The sequence below is a fragment of the Callorhinchus milii genome, unplaced genomic scaffold (genome assembly GCF_018977255.1).
Source record: "Callorhinchus milii isolate IMCB2004 unplaced genomic scaffold, IMCB_Cmil_1.0 Scaffold2, whole genome shotgun sequence".
Classification (NCBI taxonomy): domain Eukaryota; kingdom Metazoa; phylum Chordata; class Chondrichthyes; order Chimaeriformes; family Callorhinchidae; genus Callorhinchus; species Callorhinchus milii.
Window position 1 is genome coordinate 57,702,971 of NW_024704743.1, and position 15,967 is coordinate 57,718,937.

Sequence of the window (15,967 nt, forward strand, 5' to 3'; positions counted from 1 at the left end):
TTATTAATGGTTTTATTGGTGGTGAATTAATTGAAAAATATTTATTTATTTCCTTTTATTAACATTTATTTGTACTCTCAATATCAAGCACTGCCAGGCCGAATACATCCTGATAGTGCCCTTGAAAGCCTGTTTTGCATTGCAATTTAAAACAGACACATCCGTAAAAAATGTAAGCTCCAGAATTTCAGCTTTGTGACACAGATTCATTTCAATGATATGCTTCCATCTTCACAATCCAAACAAATGTTTTCCTGGATCAAAAATCAGTACAGTCATTTGAGACAAGTGTTTGAGTTAAAAAATTATCCTTGCATATGGATATATAACAACATGCATTTATATAGTACTCGGTACAACCTTCACATCAAGAGGATGTCTCATAGCACTTTGCAGGATCTACTGCAAAGTGTAGTTGCTATGTAAAACCCAAAATACTGCAGATGCTGGAAATCTGAAACAAAAACAGATTCTCCATAGATGCTGCTTGACTGTTGAGTGTTCCGGCGATCTCTGTTTTTGTTTGTAGTTACTGTGTATTTTGTAGGCAAGCATGGCCAGCGCTTAATTTGAGATCAGGTACTCATCCCTTGAATTGATGGATAGTTATATCCACATTGACTGTGTTGAGGCCGAAAAATAGGTTTGGAAGAAATGGAGATACAGGTACTCATGTTTTCCTCTTGGTGAAAATGCTCCATGGGGCACATGACATGTGCTTAGTTGCTTACTTTGAAATGGATCTGAGGCATAAACTAAATAGTGCTTTACTGTTAACATTGAGTTACAGAAATTGTATCCTCAAAGAAGTAGTCATGTTTGTTTACTTTTCAAACTTATCAGTCAACATTTAACACCAGGTTAGCATTGATAACAGGAGGAAAACTAAAAGATTTTTATGCTGTTGTAAAGATCCTTGAAGTTGCAGCATGGCACACTCACTGCTTGTCAAACTAGCCTCTGTTGCACTATTCATTTCAAAGAGTCCGGTTACTGTTGTTGAGTGTCACTTTTGTAGGCAAATTCATCGCTCGACATATGGATCTCAAATAACCATTTGCACAATTGGATTTTCTTAGTGTTTTGTGTAAACCTTATGCCTCTTAAAAACGCACTCATATGATTCCAAAAATGCTGCTTGACATTATTGAATGGCATAAAGCTATCTCCTGTGACAATGGCAATATTATTAGAATATTAAAATATTAAAGTAAATAGTAAACCCATGCATTCCCACCTGCCTTGCATGTTCCTTGTTATTTTGTTCAGTCTATAAATATTATTAGTTTTACACACACAGCAGTTTGATCCCTATTGAATTCCCTGCATGAATAAAAAATCCTTTTTTATTTGCCTACAACAGAACTATGTGGAGAGACGGCAATAAATACCCAAATACAATGACAACAGCTTGCATTTTAAACATCTTTCATATAAAATAAAATTGGCTGTCGCATTTGCCTATAAAATACACATACAATACACTTCACATTATATTCTGTGAAGCACTTTGATATGTCCTCCAGATGTGAAAGGCACTGTATCAAATGTAAGGATTATCATTGTTATTACCAGGGTTATTACCATCTAAGGAGGTTTTCATTTTGTTCTTCTCAATCTCAAAATACTCCATCAAGTACATGTCTTCTCCTCCCGGTCTCCTCACTGTGTTGAAATCCAGCCTGATTCAATCTCCAACTCTTTCTTTCCTGGGACTTCAGGACTCTGGACCTCCTCACTTCACTCAGTATAATAATTCTCCTATAATCTACAAACTTTTAAAGATTCTGTGTCACCTCATCGTATGATGTTTCCCATCTTCCTCACTGTTCTTTTCAGACCTACTGCTGTGCTGCAGCTCGGTTTTGGGCTTTCACATAAAGGTAGAACACTTCACAGAAACTCCCTTTAGCACTGGCTTGAAAGCACATCTTCTAGCAACCTGTCCTCGTGGGCGGTGCAGGATGAGGAAGGAAGGATAAAAAACGAGGGAAATGAAATACCTTATAAATGGGAGATAAGATGTTTCAAAATTCAAGAATGACAGTCAGTTTAATAATAATAATAATCGTTACATTTGATATACAACAACAAAAGTTTCATTTATATTGCGCCTTTCACACAGGATAATGGCTAAGAGAGCTGCACTATGGTGGGGTTGGATACTGAGTGAGGGAGAGAGAGGAACATGAGGTGACAGGAAGGGGCAGTTGAACAGGTGAGTCATAATCAGGGATTTAAAGATATATAAAGAGGGAGTGAGGTGAAGGGATTGAGGCACGAGGTTCCAGAATTCAGGGGTGTAGTTGGTGGAAGTTCGGCCACCAATGGTGGCCTGGAGAGACTGCAGCAGACCTGTGTCTGCTGAGCAAGAGGGATGGCAGTAGAGTAAGTACAAGTAGGTCAGAGAAGTTGGGAGGTTCTGGTGCATGAAGGGATTTGTAGCTGAGGATTAGAATCTTGAAATTGATCCTTCTGGACCAGGGGAACTATTGGAGCCTTGACGACAATTGCAGTGTCTGGTCCTTTCGCGTTGGGAGGACGTCTCAAGGAATTTTATAGGATACGCTGTAAAGTGCAACAACTGTTATTTTGTAGGCAATATCACATGGTGAAGAAGCCATATCCCAGTTTGAAAGTTATTGGGGAAATTCAGCATTCAAAAGGTTCCAGTAATAGGAAAGGTGATACATGGATGACCCCAGATTTCAGATGACTTGGGAACTGCTACATTCCTTTAAGCATAATTTGTGTTGCTTTCTACTTCATGTGCCCTTCCTCAAGAAATGTCAAGTTTGGCGAAGCAGAGAAAAGGCCATCACTGTACAATCTCTTCAGTGCTGAGACTTCTCCTCAGAGTGACCGGGATATTGACTGCATGAAGCTGTCTGCAGTGAAGAATCCAATACTATTTCTTCCACTTGGTCTCCTCGATTGTGGGTTTGACTTCATTCAGATTGAGTTCTATTTTTGTTCAGGACAAGTGCTTTCTAATCGCCTGTCAGTGCACAGCAGGAGCAAGCATCCAGTCGCTGGGAGCAAGCAGACTTTCAGCTACTGGTCACTCACAGAAGTTTATTAACACACGCTTACACAGCACAGCAAACTCTGGCTCCATGCGTTTAAGCTGGCTTTTGAACAGTTACTACCGCCTTCACTCACAGTTCTATGAAACCGTCAGGGAAAGATCACTTGCATCAATGGTCGCATTTTTAGTGGTAGTAGAGATAGTAATATTTATATATATATATGATCCTATATCATGACAATTTGCTTCATTGCTAATAACTGTCAAGCAAAATTCTGTTCTTTTGGGGCAAACACAGCAGCTGTTTGTGCACAACAAAGATCCACAAACAGCCATGCTGTTATTTTGGAGGACTGCTGTCCAGGACACCAGGAGAAACTTCTCTTTCTATATGAACAATGTTAAATGATTTTAACATCCACCTGAAAACAAGCCGACTGGGTCCCATTTTAACATCTCTCAAAAGACAGCATGTCTGACTATGCAGCATTCCTCCAGTACTCTACAACTGTGCCAGTATATCCTGTGAACTTAAGTCCCATCGTTAGGCTTGAACCCACAACCTTCTGATTCAGAGACGAGTGCTTCAAACTGCCACGAATACATATATTTGAAACATCAATGTATCCAAAACGCCGGCTGAAATGATGTCAAAGTAGAAGCAAAATCTCCCCCACCTACCGATTAAACATTGAATATCAAAATCTTCACAGAATTATCAGTAGATAGAAAGCAACCTCCATCCAAAGTGGGAATAGTTTTATCTGTAAAAAATCACAAGCATGAAAAACACTACAAAGCCAGTCTGCAATCATTTTTTGGTTTGGAATATATCACTCCTTGTTACCTGATAAAATATATTGCACTGGCCTGTGATGGGGCGGAAAAGCTGACAGGAATATCTTCAAAAATATAGCACTGAAATATGGCTCAGATGCCTCATTAATTTTTGAGCATGAGGCTTATAGGATCTTGCTTTGAAAAGCTATCTTTGCTTTTATGTGGATTAACTCTTAAGAGAACATTATGTCCTTTGGACTTTCCAAACCGTGCAGAATTTCCATTTAATAATGAATTCAAAAGTGAACTTCCAGATAAATTTATGTTAAAAGAGATCAAAGAAACATACACAGCTCTAGGGAAGAGTTTCCCTATCTGATTCCCAATCTTTGCTGTACACGTGAAATGTTTGGGATTTTATTACTTCTTCATATAATTGCAGAAACTGCTGCTACTTGTGCTCACATTAATCCAATACTGTGTGTTTCATTTACATTGCATTTACAGTGAAAGAGGTTGCATTTTTATAGTGTCTTATCACTAATTCACATTTCAAAGTGTCTCCCAAGAATTAGTTAATATAACATTTCACTCTGGAATATCAAATACAGAAGCAGAATACACATAAACCAAGGCAGAAGATAACCTTTAATGCAGTAACTGTAACAAAACCACATTAACATGTATTATTTTACATTAATTCTCTCACCCACTTTCCCATTATTTTCTTCTCTGATTTTCTGCCATGTTATCATCTTCAGGCTAGATTGGATTATTTCATTCCATTACAACTTTACTTTATTTTCCTCCTCCAGTTTTCACTTCTCTGGAAGGGATTGACTGCACCAGATCACAAAATGGGTTCAGATGAAGAAGGCCCTTTAACCCTTCTGAACTCATGCCTCCAGAATACCCAACCTACAATCTTTCCATCACAGAATCAAGCTTTTTTTAAAATCAGTCCAGATTCCTGGCCTCAGCCACTCTTCCTGGCAACTTGTTCCAAATGTTAATTACCCTCAAACTAAAGAAAACTTTCTAGAATTTGTCCTGAAATTTTCCTTTGCAACTGTAAACCTATGTCGTCTTATTCTATTGTCTTCATGCACCCTAAAATCTTATTGTGGTTTTACTTTTTCAATCCTATTTAAAATTGTACACTTCTCTCAAGACTGACGAGTACTAGCTTCGTTGGTCATAGCTCATTCCTCTAACACTGGGAAGCATCCTAAGTTCATTCAGTCCATGGGCTCCAACTGCCCTGCAGTCCTGCTCCCAAATGGCCATTTTACATAGAGCCCCTTTATAAGGTGTCAATCACGTCCATAAAATCCCAACCTTCCTTATAACAAGCCCACAATGTCTGATTTCACGGTGCGTGTATGCACACAGGCTTTCTTCCAGCTCCCATGCCAAATAAATGGCTCCAGCTCTGTCGACATCACTTCCTACCTATAACACAGAAAGTGCCAACCTAATAATAATAATCCTTACATTTGATGTAGCATCATTCACCTCAGGAGGATGTCGCAAAGCGCTTCACAGGACATTTCTGGAAAGTTTTAAATTTGGAAGTTTTTTTTAGGTTTTTAAAAAGTGTACATCAAAAAAGCTTCTAATTTAAGATTGAATTTAGGACTTTTCAAAATTCTGCACAATCTAAAATGTTATGAGAAACTTCAGGCCTCAGGTGTGCTAGCTCTGTTTTTATTCCACCCGAGCCCACCCAGACATTGAGGCCAATTGTGCCCCTAGTGCCACCTGGCTGATATTGTTCTCCTAATGTGAAAGGCACTATATACATTTAAATTTGCTGTTGTTGATGTTGTTGAGGATATCAATAACTTCAATTTTGCACTTGTTCATCACTTGACATATTGCCTTGTTGCAGGTACTCCTGGAGAACCACTGAGTGGAGTGAATGCCGTGTGGACCCTTTGCTCAGCCAGCAAGACCGAAGACGAGGAAATCAAACAGCACTCTGTGGTGGCGGTATTCAGACACGTGAATTCTACTGCGTGCAGACGAATGAAAATCTCTTGTCCTATTTGAATACACAGAAGGAAAAGGAAGGTAATACCATACTTTATTTCTAATATTATGCTTCCCTCAGGCTATGCTGAAGTATCAATATGGTACATTATGATATCCCATTTCAGTTCACCTTTGCGCATATTTGCACGCATTATTTCACTGTCATCTTGAACAATATCAAATGTTCTCACAACAAACACACCTTTTCAGGTACCGCTGACTGTATAATGAACATCACTTCTCAAATTACAGGAAGCCACATGGACCCATGTTATATTAAGGGATATTGCGTACAATTTATTTCTTCCCTAACTGTTGCAAATATCATTCATCCTCAAGGGACAGGGTGTGTTTGTGTGTGGGGGGTAGGAGGTAAAACAACAATTATTTTTCTTTAACGCTCAGAATGTATCGATCAGCCCTTTGAAGGATCTCGTAACAAAGAGCTCTCAGTCAATACATTAAAAAAAGTAAATGAGAATGTCTTCAAAAGCAATTATTTGACACGTGTTAGTACCAGACTCTATTACTCGTAGGGAAAAAATAAAATTGTTGAATCTAATGGGAACAAAAGAACCTTTATCTCCATCTGGCAGCAATATTCACTAGCTAATATGAGTTGATGTGCTGTCATCTGGAGATAGTTTATTCGAATGCTACCCATCCCCATGCCGCTTGTATTTTTGATGGATCAAACTATTATGGCATGCATTGATTAAAAATAAAATGGAAACAAAATCCTCAGGGATTTTATTATTTTTATACAAAACACATGCCAATTTGCCATCTGCTAAAGTAACCCTAAAAAAACTACATCATATTTCAGTGATGATAGGCGCTGTCAATAGTCTAGTCCATGTGTATTATATTGCCTGTAAGATTTCAATTGCAAAAAGCACGATCAAATGCAACAAACCGCCTTCATGGTAGATAGTTCCCTCCCTCACCTCCCGTTGCCAAAACGCAGCTTGTTTTAATGGCAAATGCTATCAGTCTTAGGCTCTGTATGAAAAGGAATGTCACTCCAGGAATTTACATAGTATTGGTTGCCTGTTATTTCAGAAAGTCTGTCACAGAACAAGGGGAAGCCTAGTGTTGCACCACTTCTGTCAATCACTTTTGAAATAACAGGTATGTAATTAAGGCATTCTACAGCACATTTATTTTGCTTGAATTCATTTAAATAATTATAAGTCCAAACATAGCAGGTGCTTTCCTGACATTATTTCCAAGCAGTTGTATTGCTCGGGGGGAAGCTGTGTAATTTTGTTCTCTTGCCATCTGTACAGCAGCCAGAAACTAATTTATTCATGGAATTGTTTGTGGGTATTTATCTTAATAAATACAGATAGGAGTTACTTCAGTGGCAGGGCTTCATTCACGTGTGTAAATGACCCATGATTGTTGCAAGTGCAACTGTCTCTCACAGTCACAAAAGAGAATGTCTAAAACTCACTAAAACGGGAGACAATACACAGCTCCAGCTATAAGCACAGACATGTGTATCTGTGTCTGTGTGTATGTGTGGGTCTTTTTATTACTTCTTCCAATTTTCTTTAATACTCTGCTGAAGGTGCTGGTTGTCCTCCAGTACCTCTCCCAAGTGACCAGTTTTCATGACTGAGGTTGCATATGAATGTCAGCTGACAATCTGACCATGGGAAGCATGACAGACAAGTTCAGTACTGTCCTTACACAAGGTCCACACAATAAGGGCTCATTACACAGTGATTACAAGGGCACAGGGCTGGTTTAAGGTATTCCCTTCCCAAACTCAGGAGAGCTAAGGTCATTTGTCGCACTCCTGCTGGTATCCTGGCTCAGATCAGATAACTCAGCACAGACGAATGCTTTTCTCGTCAGTTGACACTGGTCATTGATTTTAAGAGATTGAGGTGCCGGGTTGAGTTTAAACAAATTCTGGAACATCACATTCTATTATGTAAATTAACCAAACACACCTGATGTTTATATTAATCCTGGGCAAGAGAAAGCTACTCATTACTTAGAATACCTTAAATATGCATCAAAGATGAAAAACTGCTTAGTACGGTTTATGTTATGTCACTTCTGCATTAAGTATCTTTATTTCAAGTAAGATCAAATCACAACAACTGCCACAGCTTGCACTGTTGTTCTGGAGTACAAGGTGGTGTTATGCAGTTTTGTAAGGGTGAAAAATGCAATGGTTCACAAAGGAAATATTGCATTTTTTATTGTAGTTTCAATTCTCTATTCTGTGCAGTGTGATTTGTGTGAAATATGTTTTAGGCAATAATTTTACTTTGAATAGCTTTATAGAAAATTATTCAAAGAGTATGGATTAAATAAAACATGTAAATCCATGTCTGTACATGGATTTACAGGGACGTCCTCCTGACGTGAAAGGCGCTTTATAAATGGAATCTTGTTGTTGTTGTTGTCTTGTTGTTGTTGTACATTGTTACTTTTTTGGTTTCAGTTTGCTAATGTATGTGATTTAATCTCTTACATTTATTCCCTTTATTGTTATTATAATGTCCTAGAATTGCTACAGGAATGAAAACTTTGTATTCCTCCAAACTAGGCTGGAACAAAATGATCAATAAAATACATCAATTGTCATAAATTGTGAAGACAGTATAAATATATGTTCCTGAAGAAAAGGGTTAATGATCTGGCAAATTTGCTTAGTTTTTCTTATATTGAGGTGATAATTAATAAACCTGGGGGTGAAATTTATAGCGTTTCATAATGTTGTGATCCCAACGCATGATGAAACGCCGCAAATTTCACACTTGAGCTGTACACCCAGGAGACTGGCACCGATATTTTGAAACACAGGTACCTATTTGCTAACAAATTTGATGGACGATTGAATTATTGTGTTACACTGACTCCAGTGTGATCCTCAGATGCTTGGTACATTTACAGAGTAAATTGGGAGTGTAAATTTACAATTGGATTATCCCATTCTAAGGTCATAGCTTAGAGGTCTGTAAATTTAGAGCAGAGAATGGCACTCTCACTCTGATAGGTCCATCCATTTACCAACCTTCAGAGAAACATCCTTAACATTTTCTTGTCACCCCTCAACCCCCGCCAACATTTGTTTGGTGCTAAGAAATGTATCTCAGGGACGGGCATAGTAGTTCAAGACTCCCCTCTGCCATGCAATCAGAAGCTTGCTCTTTGTAAAACTGAGTAATGTGTTCATGACTTTAGCCCTCAATATGTCATTCTTTCTGTGGAGGTTCATTCTCATTTAGTATGAAAACCTCTTTTGTTGTTGGGAAAGGAGAGATCGCATCGCACAAATATATATTAATGACTATCCATGAGATTTACACTTTGTCACCCTTTCTTGGACTATATTTGAACTGGTTCGTTCATTTTGTTTAGGTCAAAAGTTCTTTTTTGAAGCATTTTCTTTTTCCCCTAATGCAGCAGTATGTAGGCTTGAATGGGCAGCCAACTATTAAAGTGTTTTTTATCTAAACAAGTACAGTCAACAAAATATACAGCTTTGACATACAATATGTCCATAAACATGCCCTGATTAGTGTTACCCAGCTCCTTGAGTGAAGGTCTGGAAAGCAATTGAGGTCAGTTTTCTGCTGAATGCATAATGCATGTTTGGGAATGGGGAAAGCCAACCATTCTCAGAAAGGCTGCTATTATCAAACTGACACCAGAGTTTGCAGTTAATGATTTACTTTAATTCAGGACGTTCACTTTAGGCTTAATGGAGGAATACAAGATTTTATGGACAGCCTCTATATAAATTATTATTTTCAAGAAATAAGTTTATTGGTAAAAAAATTCATGCAAAATTAATATGTACTTGCTGTTCATTATTATCCCTTGTACTTACCTTCTATAAGGCTGCTACTTTTTAAAATATAATTATGCTTAGAAGGAGCACAAAGTAGTATAGGGGATTGTTTTTTTCAGTTGCTGTTGCATCTGAAGTGTGAATTGAAATGCTACACAAGCTATACTTTTTTTCCCTTCTCTCTGCCATCAGCTTCCAAACCTGTTGACAACAGGCTGTGTACTGGGTCCATGCCTACCACCACACAGCTATGTCAGATCTCCTGCCCCATTGAATGTGAAGTGTCCTCCTGGACCGCCTGGGGACCCTGTACCTACGAAAACTGTGCTGAGCCTCAAGGCAAGAAAGGTATGCTGATTTTGTCATTCGCATCGTTGTAACGCAATCATGTTAAAGGAATCTCATGCGCCGGAGTTAAGCACTGGTCCACTAATAGCCCAGCCCAGGATATACTCTTCCTGCACTGACTTCTGTGCTTCATGAGCAGTATGATCTGCTGACTTCACTTCCTGGGTATTTCACACGCAGGCAGTGACATCAACAGTGACCCGACCATCCCAGAAGTGCTGACGGTGGCCATTGTTTCTGTGCTTCCTTATAACACAAGGTCTGGGTTTATAGAATCAAATCTCTGTGGCTTAACAGGGTCACCCTTTTAGGCCAGTGTCACAAAATCATTGGTATTTAAGCCATCTTAATTCAAGCCAATTAAATATAAAATGATTCCAATGTTAATTAGGCTAGTCTTAAGGAATTAAAATAAGAGTTGAATAATACAAAAGACTCTTGTGCAGTCCAGTTACAATTGGTTTCTTTAATATGTAATTTTGTTGTTGTAGTCCAAATTTGATTGTAACGCAGTTGCACTCTGGACCCCATTCACTGAGCATGTGAGTAGCTGGGTTGTTCACTTCCCCCACGCTAGCTACTTTCACACTAAAACACCCTAATTCCAGGTCGCTGACATCATGTCCTGCACACGCAGCAATTGGATGATCCGGAAGTTGACAACTGTAGCTTTCCCTGCTAAAAAAAATAATTTTCTTCACCATGCACAGTGAAACTAGCTATCTGGCCTAGTTAAAAAGCAGGTTGGTAATTTATGGGATTTTAATAAGTCTCCACTGTATTGACAACACAAGTTTACTGTAATATGTCTACAAAAACAACAAAATTACATTTATAGAGCACCTTTCATGTAGGGAGGATGTCCCAAAGCGCTGAACAGTCAGGTATCAGGGCCCGAGCATGGGGGAGGGGTGGTGTAGGGATGAGGGAAGGCAGAGAGGTCGGAGGGAGACCAAAGGCACGGTTGAAGAGAAGTGTCTTGAGACCGGCCTCGAAGGAGGCAAGGGAGGAAGTGAGGCGAAGGGACCGTGGGATGGAGTTCCAGAGTGTGGGGCAGGGAGGCTGAAAGCCCGGCCACCGATGGTCGGGCAGGAGACATGGTGTAGGCTGGAGCCTGATGAATGGAGGAAGCGGGCAGGTTGGTAGAAAGTCAGCAGGTCAGAGAGGTAGGAGGGGTAAGGCCATGGATGTCCTTAAAGGTGAGGACGAGGATCTTGAACTCAATCCTCTGGGGGATGGGGAGCCAGTGGAGTCGGGCGAGGGTGGGAGTGATGGGGTCACGGAGCCTGGTGCGTGAGAGTACATGAGCTACAGAGTTTTGGATGATCTGCAGCTTGTGAAGGGAAGAGTTGGGAAGGCCGATGAGGAGAGAGTTCCCGTAACTGAGCCTTGATTTGACGAATGCGTGGGTGAGGGTTTCGGCAGCCTGAGGGGTGAGGGAGTGGCGGAGTCTGGCAATATTGCAGAGGAGGTGGTAGGCAGTTCTGGTCATGGCGTGGATGTGGGGGAGAAAGGACAGTTCAGGGTCAAACAAGACACCCAGGTTCCTGACTGGCTTAGTGAGGATGAGTGAGCAGCCGTGGAGGCTGATGCTGCCTGCGCCTGAGGACTACAAGAATAACAAATGAATCTTCTGCTAAAGTAATCTTACCAAATACTGCAACCTTCGATTTTAAATCAGGCTGTAGGCCTGAAGTTGTAAACATTGAAAAATATTCACTGAAATAATTGAATTAAGAAACCAGAGGTAATTGTGGTTTGAATATTAGCAAGATGCTTTCTGGGCAATTTGAGGAGCTTACATTAATCACCTTAATAAGGCAGACACCTCTCTGAAGGACTGAGTGTCACAGCTAGTTAGAATATGCATCTTTCATACAAACTCTGTTGCCCACCTTTGAGTCTTCAATGAAAATCTTTTCTCTCTGACAGTGATAGTGGTCCCACGTCAGTTTAGCCTGGTGAGTTTCAGGGAGGACACAACACAAAAAATAATTGGTGAATAAAACGTTATTCCTAAAGCCAGGCGCAAGTGGGAATCCCTCGTACCTACCTTAGCTGAATGTTTGGATCTGAAGCCGATTCCAAGATTTGTCTGCAGTTCTATTCTTGGTCCTTATCCTGGACCTGGCATTTGAGGGCCGCTTCACAAGATACTGATTGAGTTAAGCTATAAACTGTGAAGCTGCACAGAATCCATGTAACTAGTGATGAAAGATAACTAGGGGAGTGTAGAAATCTTTAAGCCTATCCATTGTTCTGAAGTCGGTGTGGGGGAATGGATGGTTACACCCACACCCAGTCTCTAGTTATCGACCAGCCACGTTGATAACGTTTATGAATGATGTGATAATTATCACTGTTGATAGAGACAATTAGTGATAATTAACACACTGCAGGTCGCAATTTTCACCCTTAAATTATCCAATTATATTAACTATCTGTCTGGTTTGAAGAATGTATTATTTTGAGTTGCTAATTGTAGATTCAGTTGAATAGATCACTTGTGCCTTTAGAATTGAGGCAAATTCAGACCAGAGAATGTTTTTTTTATTGTTTGAACTGAACAAGCAAATTGATTCCTTCCTTGTTTTATGGCTAGGTTTTAAACTGCGGAGGCGACAAATTGTTAATGAGCCCACTGGGGGTACTGGCAACTGTCCACACCTGATTGAAGCCATCCCGTGTGATAATCCGTCCTGTTACAGTTGGCAGATTGTGAGACTGGAAGAATGCATACCCGATAATGGCAGCAAATGTGGACCCGGCATCCAGGCACCGATGGTTCAATGTATCAACACCGACAGTAAGAGATTGTTTTAATGTCTGTATTCAGAATGGAAATTTGTGGAGTGCGCTTTTTTTTGTTCTCCATGTTTTAATCCACTGAGGACCATATTTGTTGAATTGGGTTTCTTACTTTAGAGGTGCAGAATAGCTTGACATCCCTCCCAACCCACCTCAGCTCTTATCCCCAGCTTGCGTGCCCAACCAGCATTGTCGAGTGCTTCGAGACGTTCTCCTGACATGAAAGACACTATATAAGTGTAAATTGTATTGTAATAAGTTAAAACCTATTAGGAAATGCAATTTTCAGCAGAGTGTGCCAAGTGAGTCTGGTGAAATCCATACTCATTGTGTTCTCACTGTTCCTAAAAGCACTTTCTCTCTATGTTGTAAGGAAGTCACAGTGCTATCACACTGCAGCACAGAAGAAACACATCATAAAATACAGCCATGGAAAGCCTATTGTTTTATAATAATATGGTCATGGAATTTCTATTATTTTATAATCATAGATGATTGAAACAACATTTTCATTTATGGAACACCTTTCACCTCGGGAGGACATCGCAAAGCATGTCACACATCACCTTCACATAAAAAATTTAATTTGTCAAGAGTGTAGGAATTAATGTTTAAAAAAATACCGCTGTCCAAGGCTAGCAGAGGAAGAAGACTTTGTACACGTTCAAATACTGCCATAACTTGTGTCCGCTTGTTTTTTCCAAACTAGTCTTTGGTACAGTAATGATCTAACGATTTTATGCTGAAATCTGAGATCTCAGACTGATTAAAAACTTGTGCTTTAATCAGTTTCTTCTCTCCTGTCCCAGGATACAACATACTGGGCCACTCATGTCCACTGCATGCCACCACTTCACAATCAACACACTATTGTTTGGCTCTCTTCCATCTTTCAGCTGTGAGCAATAAAAGCGGGCTTTGACATCTGCTCACTGCCTCTTCTTTGCCACTATTCTCTTGTACACCCCCCCCCCCCACCACAATGTTTCTAAGTTTAGAAGACATATTTAGACACAGGAGAATCAGTAAACCATTGCCAATTATATAGGTAGGAACATAGACACACAGGGACATGAGGAGACTATTCAACCCATTGAGTCTTCGGCCCACCTTGCCCCCATCCCCACGCCCCCAGTTTATTAAATTTTGGCAGATCTTTTAATTCCAGTACCCCATCCTTTTCACCGTACCCCTTAATATTTTTACTACATAACTCACAGTCTTGACTTACACTCCAATGCAGTGCTTGGGAGGGTTGCATTGTCGGAAGTGCCATTCTTCAGATAATTTAGATGATTCAGGTGGATGTTTAATGATCCCATCGTACTATTTGAAAAGAGAAGGAGGTTTCTCCTGGTGTTCTTGCTACCAATCGCCAAATAAAATTGGTGACTTACTTCATGGCTGTTTGTGGAACATTGCTGTGTGCAAATTAGCTGCTGTGTTTACCTGCACAGTAACTACACTTCATAGTAAAATCTTGGAAAGCTCTGTGAGATGTTTGAATGTGATAAAGGGCTATATCAAATGCAAGGATTATTATTAATCATAATATCATCTATTTATCTCACTTTTAAACATCCCTATTGATTTATATAGTACCCTTCACCCAGGGTAGCATCCTGGAACTAGACCACTTCCTGAAATTTAAAAGAATTTAAGATAATTAGGTGCTGATACGGATGTACCAAAGGAATCTTTTCGGACAGATAGGGCTTGATGGACCAATGCTTAATAACTGCCTATTATTTATATGTTACTTTAAATCCTAAACTCACATAAGCAATCCTTCGAAGCTCTTATTCAATGTATTCAGTTTGTTTGTTTATTTATTCAATCTAGTTAGTTAAGTTTTGTAATCCTCAATTAATGGAGCAAGCTGGAAATGCATAGCTCACATGCTCCATTAATAGAGCAGACAGGCAAATATACACCACTCTGCAAACATCTGGGTGGTCAGAGTGGGATTGGCATGTACAGTAGTCCTTCGCCCACAGGCCAATCAAGTTTTTCGGACTCTGTCACACAACCATGTAGCAATTCAAACAGACCTTTCTTAAAAAGGTTTTATTAATATTCATTAAATCTACCTCAGGACTGTTTCTAAAATATCAAGTCTATAATAATAATCATCCTTGCATTTGGTATAGCAACTTGACATGCTGTTGAAACATCTCATCTCAAAGTGCTTCATGGAGTGTACTGTAAAGTGTAGTGGCTGTTGTTTTTTTTGTCTATTTGTTGGCAAATCTCAGAAACGAATAGGCATATTAAAACGTGGCATCACATACTCATGGACACACACACATACATGCACAAACATATACACACACACACACACACACAAACTCATACACATGGAAACTGGCAAAAATAGTTCAAAGCATGTTGCTCTTTAACATTCAATGTAAATCTAAATGAGCAGAACTGGTTGGGGTTTTGACACCCATATGAATTAAGCCGTTTTGACACTTTTACTGCAATGTAGGAAAACATTAAATATAATCTTGTTAGTTATTCAAGCCCATGGCAATCTTAAATTGCATATCATTTTAAAAAAATCAGGAAACTGTACAAATGATGCAGGATATATGTAAATGTACTCTGTATGGTTAGCCAGAAGCGGTGCTTTAATACTTGATGGGGACCATGTCAAATGTAAATTCCTTTTGAAATTGTGGAAGGAAGAGGAGCTATAGAACTGACAAGTAGCCATCTCAAGAGTCCTCAGGAAAAGACAGCTGCAGAGGCGAAGAGGTCTTTAATTTTTTATTTCCTGATTTAGAAATTCCAAAATACTACAAGATGTTAATACAGTTGCTCCAATGTAAGTTTGCAATGATTCCAACAAAATTGAAAATAGTTTGTTGTTCAAAGTAGCAGGCCCCACTTCTCAATTGAAGGAAAAATAGTGGAGCTGTGTTTTGATAGAGTTTCTAAGAATATTTGCCTTCCATTAGTTCTATTTATATAAATGTGCTATTGTCTGATTAGTCTCCTGACGACTAGATTCTGTGTTTACCCTCTACCACAACAACAACAAAAACAGCAACAACCACAACTTGCACTTACATAGCGCCCTCCATGCAGGGTAGCATCTCAGAGCACTTAAACCTTCTAAGTAAGCATAGTTGTATGTGTTAACTTGACTTGGC

The 15,967-nt window shown here is 39.4% G+C and overlaps 1 protein-coding gene across 1 annotated transcript in view; it reads left to right on the top strand.

The window, feature by feature from the left end:
- The window catches only part of thsd7aa (thrombospondin, type I, domain containing 7Aa), a 209,744-nt gene that overhangs the window by 120,185 nt on the left and 73,592 nt on the right, over positions 1-15,967 (top strand). Inside the window, exons 4-6 of the mRNA XM_042331989.1 lie at positions 5,700-5,881; positions 9,849-10,004; positions 12,607-12,810. Coding sequence (XP_042187923.1) covers positions 5,700-5,881; positions 9,849-10,004; positions 12,607-12,810 — 542 coding nt within the window. The remainder of the gene's footprint in view (positions 1-5,699; positions 5,882-9,848; positions 10,005-12,606; positions 12,811-15,967) is intronic.